The sequence below is a fragment of the Mus caroli genome, chromosome 5 (genome assembly GCF_900094665.2).
Source record: "Mus caroli chromosome 5, CAROLI_EIJ_v1.1, whole genome shotgun sequence".
Classification (NCBI taxonomy): Eukaryota; Metazoa; Chordata; class Mammalia; order Rodentia; family Muridae; genus Mus; species Mus caroli.
The window spans coordinates 117,474,268-117,480,469 of record NC_034574.1 but is presented as its reverse complement, the minus strand read 5'-3'; the positions used below and the strand labels follow the sequence as shown (position 1 = coordinate 117,480,469).

The 6,202-nt window shown below is 47.6% G+C and overlaps 1 protein-coding gene across 1 annotated transcript in view; it reads left to right on the top strand.

The window, feature by feature from the left end:
• The first annotated feature begins 2,589 nt into the window (after positions 1-2,589).
• The window catches only part of Rilpl2 (Rab interacting lysosomal protein like 2), a 16,137-nt gene continuing 12,524 nt past the window's right edge, over positions 2,590-6,202 (top strand). Inside the window, exon 1 of the mRNA XM_021163252.2 lies at positions 2,590-3,174. Within this exon, the coding sequence (XP_021018911.1) occupies positions 2,869-3,174 (306 nt within the window). The 5' untranslated portion in view covers positions 2,590-2,868. The remainder of the gene's footprint in view (positions 3,175-6,202) is intronic.

The following is a 6,202-nucleotide window of genomic DNA, read 5'->3' as shown; positions in this document are numbered from 1 at the left end:
GCAGATTTCTGAGTTCGAGGCCAGCCTGGTCTACAGAGTGAGTTCCAGGACAGCCAGGGCTACACAGAGAAACCCTGTCTCGAAAAACCAAAAAATAAATAAATAAATAAATAAATAAATAAATAAATAAATAAAAACAAAGGAATTGAGGGGTGTAGTTGCACAATCCTTTGATCCCATCACTAGGGTGGTGGGGACAGGTGGATCTTCACATCTCTGAGTTCAAAACCAGGCTGGTCTAGAGAGTGAATTCTAGGACAGCTAGGAAAACCCTGTCTTCAAACCAACAAAACTTCAGTTACTACTCATGCACAGAGATTCAAAACGAACATCTGGGTCACCATTCTTCCTCATGATGAATTCCTTAGTCTAGGACTGCTCTAGAATCCTGCTTGCTTTCCGGCATAAGTGAACTCTATCTACAACCTTGAAGGAGCCACCCAGGAAATCGGTGGTGTCACACGGAGTCAAAGGACTCATTTCCCACACAGGCCAGCTACTGGGGGAACGTTACTGTTTGTGGATGTCAGCCCCCAAACATCTTCAGTTCCACTTTGATGACGTGTGACCTCTCCACACACTTCTGTTTTCCGTTTCTTTTTTTTTTTTCTCTCTGTCTTTTGTCTTAACTTATCTCAGGGGAGTCGTGGTTTTGAAAGAAGGAAAAAAAAAAAGCAGTTATTGACTTTCTGAAGGCCAGTAGAGTGTGTGGGAGGAGGAGAGGGAAGGGGTCAGGCAGAGAAAGGAAAGTACAACGCCCGCGATTCGTTGTCGACTTCTCAAGAGGAAGGCTTGCCTTAAAATTACCTTAGTTTTCTTATTTGTTTCAAGAGAGGGTTTCTAGGTCAGGCAGTGGTGGTGCAGGCCTTTAATCCCAGCACTTGGGAGGCAGAGACAGGCAGATTTCTGAGTTGGAGGCCAGCCTGGTCTACAGAATGAGTTCCCTGACAGCCCAAAACAAAACAAAACAAAACATTAGTTGCAGTACTCAGGAGACAGAGGCAAGAGGATCTCTGTGAGTTCAAAGTCAGCTTGGTCAACAGTGTTGCGTGCCAGGGCTGCCAGGCTTACACAGAGAAACCCTGTCTGGCAAAACCAAAACCCAACCCAACCAACCAACCAAAAAAACTAACAAGCAATCTCCCTCAGCAAAAAACAAAGACAAAAACAAACAAACAAACCAAAGGGGTTGGTGAGTAGCTAAGGAAGGCATACGTATTATGTCTTATATAAGGTATTAACTTTTGGCCTCCAAACATCATGTGGACATGCAAATAAATGTGCATATACACCAAAGACCTAGTGATATTCCTCTCTCTCTCTCTCTCTCTCTCTCTCTCTCTCTCTTTGTTTTTTTTTTTTGTTTTGTTTTGTTTTGTTTTTTGAGAATGGGTTTCTCTGTGTAGCCCAGGCTGTTCTGGAACTCATTCTGTAGACCAGGCTGGCCTAGAAATCAGAAATTTGCCTGCCTCTTCCTCCCAAGTGCTGGGATTAAATGCTTGTGCTACCACTGCCCTGCCATATTCCATTCTTATTCTCTTGCTCTCTCTCTGTCTCTCTCCCTCCCTCCCTCCTTTCCTCCCTTCTTCCTTCTCACTCTCCCTCCCTCTCCCCCCTCTTTCCTGTCCTGAAGTTGACTCTGTAGAGCAGGGTGGTCTTGAACTCACAGAGAACTCTCTTTGGTTCTGCCTGCCAAGTGGTAGGATGAAATGACCAACAATGCCCCGCTCTTGTTTCATTCTTTGTTTTTTGTTTGTTTGTTTGTTTGTTTGTTTTTTTGTTTTGTTTTCGAGACAGGGTTTCTCTGTATAGCTCTGGCTGTCCTGGAACTAACTTTGTAGACCAGGCTGGCCTCGAACTCAGAAATCCGCCTGCCTCTGCCTCCCGAGTGCTGGGATTAAAGGCATGCGCCACCATGGCTGGCTCTCTTGTTTCATTCTTATGGGAATCTCCTCTCTAAGCTTTAAGGAACTTCCCAGTTCTGATAATGCTCCCCCTCCACCTCGAGATCTGATCTCGGCCTTGAGGCCCTTTAATTCTAACAAATCTCACTGAAGGGAGTTGTTTTGAGTTGTCCACTTCTGAGGCAGCCCAACTGTTGCTCTTTTTCATAACAGGAAACTGATATTCCTTCCCTGTCTGAGAACTCTATTCTGTATCTTTCCTAGAAAGGAAGCCATGTGTCCGCCGGGCTTTTAGCAGCCCCGTTTTCAAGGTTCATTCACGGTGCAGGGGAGTCGGGGCTCCATGTGTCTGGAGATAGAACTGGGTAGCCAACAAGATAGCTAGCTCAACAGCAGAGGCCCAGGTTGTCCAGCTCAACGGCTGGTATTTGCCACACTATTTTTTTAAAAACTACCCTTCAATAGCGACCTGGATTTCCCCTCCCCTGCCATGCAAATTCGATAGCTGGAAAGCTCAAGTTTGCAAAGTTTAAAAAAAAAAAAAAAAACCAAAAAAACTTGTAAGCTTTTTAAAAAAAAAAACCAAAAACATCTTTCCATGACCACCTTGGGAAGTCCGCCCCCGTTTCCATGGAAACCAGGCTTCTCACGCGTCCGTCACCAAGGGCGGAGCTTCGAGAGGCTCCTCCCTCCTAGACTACCAGGCCTCGGGTGCTTCTCTGAGTCCCTTCTTCCCTGCTTAGCTTCCCAAGGTCCCCTGTGCGTGTCCCTAACTTTTGGCGCACGGCCGTGGAGCTGCGGGCTGTTTTCCATGGTTCGGTGTTTCTCGCTACTCGGCGCAATTCCCCAGGGCCACCCAGACTGCGCACGGCGTGGACTCGGCCCAGTGCAAAGTTTCCCTGACCCAGAGTCAGTGGACGCGTAGGTGCCAGCAGCCCCGGAGGTCGCCGAAGTCCGGGGTACCATGGAGGAGCCCCCCGTGCGGGAGGAGGAGGACGGCGAGGAAGACGAGGGCGCCCTGGGCAAGAGCCCCCTGCAGCTGACCACCGACGATGTGTACGACATCTCCTATGTGGTGGGCCGCGAGCTGATGGCCCTGGGCAGCGACCCCCGCGTCACCCGGCTGCAGTTCAAGATCGTACGTGTGATGGAGATGCTGGAGACGCTGGTAAACGAGGGCAGCCTGGCGGTCGAGGAGCTGAGGATGGAGAGAGACAACCTCAAGCAAGAGGTGGAGGGGCTGCGGAAAGCCGGTGTGTCCGGAGCCCAGGTGAGCAAAACTCAAGCCTTAGTCTGGAAGTTTCCTCACAGTTCACATTTATTGAATACCTACTGAGTGTCTGACCCTGCGGTGTTCCATATCAGTAGCCTAATGCTTCGTTTCTAATTTACTTAGCTTCTTTAAAAATATTTCTTAACCTTTATTTTTACTTATTATGGACTTAATATGCGCAATATGCGTGCAGTGTTCAGGGAGGTCAGAAGAGGGCGTTGAATTACCCCACTCTACATGGATTGGTGGATTGTGGTCTTATGGGTGCTGCGAATGGAACCCAAGTTCTCTGCTAGCCTCTGAGCCATCTCTCCTGCCCTGCCCCTATTTCAGTTTCTTTCTCTTCTCTTCTTTTCTCTTCTCTTCTCTTTTGATTGTTTTTGTTTTGTTTTTCGAGACAGGGATTCTCTGTGTAGCCTTGGCTGTCCTGGAATTCGGTCTGTGGACCAGACTGGCCTGAAACTCACAGAGATCCACCTGCCTCTGCCTTCTGAGTGCCGGGATTAAAAGCGTGCACCACCAGCACCCGATTTACTTTCTTCTTTTTAATTTTTTATTTATTAATATTTTTCATGCGCACACCTGTGTCTGTGTGCCCTGTGTGTGTGTGTGTGTGTGCCCTGTGTGTGTGTGTGTGTGTGAGAGAGAGAGAGAACCCACGTGTGAGAGCGCATGCGTGCTTCTCAGAGGCCAAGTTTGTAAAGTGATTTTCTCCTTCCCTCGTGCCAGTTCTCCTCAGGAGCAAACTCATTGCCTTAAGGCTTCTGGTGAGAACCTTTAACCCTTGAGCAGTCTCTCTAGTCCTGCCTACTGCATCTGTGACTTTGACCTCCAAAGATGGCTTCATGAGCACATTTTAGAATCACTTTCTGAAGAGTGGTCTTTAAAGGGGACAGCAGCAAAGCCCAACATTGCTCGACTCAGTGGGTCTGAATAGGAATCTACGGAGCTGGGAGCTGTGTGTGTGTGTGTGTGTGTGTGTGGGAGGGGGGTTACGTTGTTGTTTCTGTGGTTTAGGGTCAAAACAGAGCAAGTAGGGGGCAAGTAGAGGGGCCTGAACTTGCTAAGCCAGCAGTGTACAGTAGACTGACAACCCCCACTCCTTGCTCTATTTATTTTTTCCTGAGAAGTTAAGTCCTCTCTTTCTCTCTCCTTTGTTCTTTTCTTTTTTCTTTCTTTTCTTTCTTTCTTTCTTCTCATGAAGTAGCCCTCACTGGCCTGGAACTTTCCATGTAGACCAGACAGGCCTCAAACTCGCAGATACCCACCTACTTAAGTATCCGGAGTGCTAAGATTACAGGCATGAGCCATTATGCCTAGCTTAAACAAAAATTTTAAGAAAGGACTTCCCCTTACTACAACACACACACACACACACACACACACACACACACACACACAAGCTCTCGAGGCATATATTTCCTGGTGTAATTTTCAGAGTTGGAGTCCAGGGCCCTTCTCATTCTGAACAGCTGCTCAACCATCCAGGTGCGTTCTCTCTCTCTCTCTCTCTCTCTCTCTCTCTCTCTCACACACACACACACACACACACACACACACACACAGAGTCTCTCTCTCTTTCTTTCCACTTACTGATTTCTTGTTTTGTATTATTTAAGGCAGGGGCTTACTCTGCTGCTCAGGCTACCTTCAAACTCATGGTAATCCTCCTGCCCCAGTCTTTCTGAGGGTCACAATCAAGGACATGAGCCACCGCCAGGGGCGTATTTCAGCAGCTTCTAAGTCACAGGGACAGTTGTATCTGCAGAGAGATCCTTCCATCATAGCCTGGCCTTGGAGGTGCAAGAGAGGTTAACTGCTTGAGCTGCCATGTTCCTGCTGTTTGGCGAGGTCTGTCTTCAGGCACAGGGCAATGGAGGAAGCTGCACTGTGGTCTGGAAAGGGTGATTTGCATGGGGCCCGGTGATTTCCCCCATAGGGCAGAGGGGACAAGGGTCAGAGGCACAAGATGAGGTGGCATATTTTCTTCCTTAAATACAGTCTTAAGATGGGGTGTGTGTGTGGAGTAGGGTGGGGAGCCGGATGTGGTGACACACGTCTGTCATACCAGCTTGGGAGGCCAAGGCAACACCATAGGGAGTTTGAGGCCAGCTTGGGCTACATGGCAAGACCATGCCCCCAAGAAGGAAAACAAGAAGGAAAAGAAAAAGCATAAAATAAAAGAATAGATGTTCACCGAGTTTATTAAAATATCGTGGTTTGTTTTATTTTATTTTTTTTTAATTTTTTTTTTCGGAGACAGGGTTTCTCTGTGAGCCCTGGCTGTCCTGGAACTCACTTTGTAGACCAGGCTGGCCTCCAACTCAGAAATCCATCTGCCTCTGCCTCCCAAGTGCTGGGATTAAAGGCGTGAGCCACCACTGCTCGGCAGTATCGTGGTTTTTTAAAAAACACTTAAAAAAATTATCTTTACTTGTAGTCAATACGTGTAACGTGAAATCTATTCACCATCTTTACTTATCTATTTTTGAGACAAAGTCGTACATGTTGACCAGGAACTCAGCACGTAGACCAGGTTAGCCTCAAACTCACAGAAATCCACCTGCCTCTCAGAGTGCTTGGGTGTATGGGTTTACTTAAAAAACCATTTTTAGATTTATTCATTTTCCCCTATGTGTATAAGTATTTTGTCTATATATGTATGCACCATGTGTGTGCCTGTTAGATCCCCTGGAACTGGGGTATTTAAGGTTGTGACCCACTGAGTGGATGCTGGGAACTGAACCGGGGGTCCCTTGCACGTGCACCCAGTGCTCTTAACCACTGAGCTGTTTTTCCAGGTACTGGCTTTAAAGGTGCTTGCCACATCCTTGCCTGCTTTTCATTTGTTTGTTTTGTTTTGTATTGTTGGTTTTTGGAGGCAGGGTTTCTCTGGGTAGCCCTGGCTGTCACTCTGAAACTCACTCTGTAGCCCAGGCTGGCCTCAGTCTCAGGAGATCCACCTGCCTCTGCCTCCTGAGTGCTGGGGTTAAAGGTGTGCGCCCCCACTGCCAGGCTTCTATTT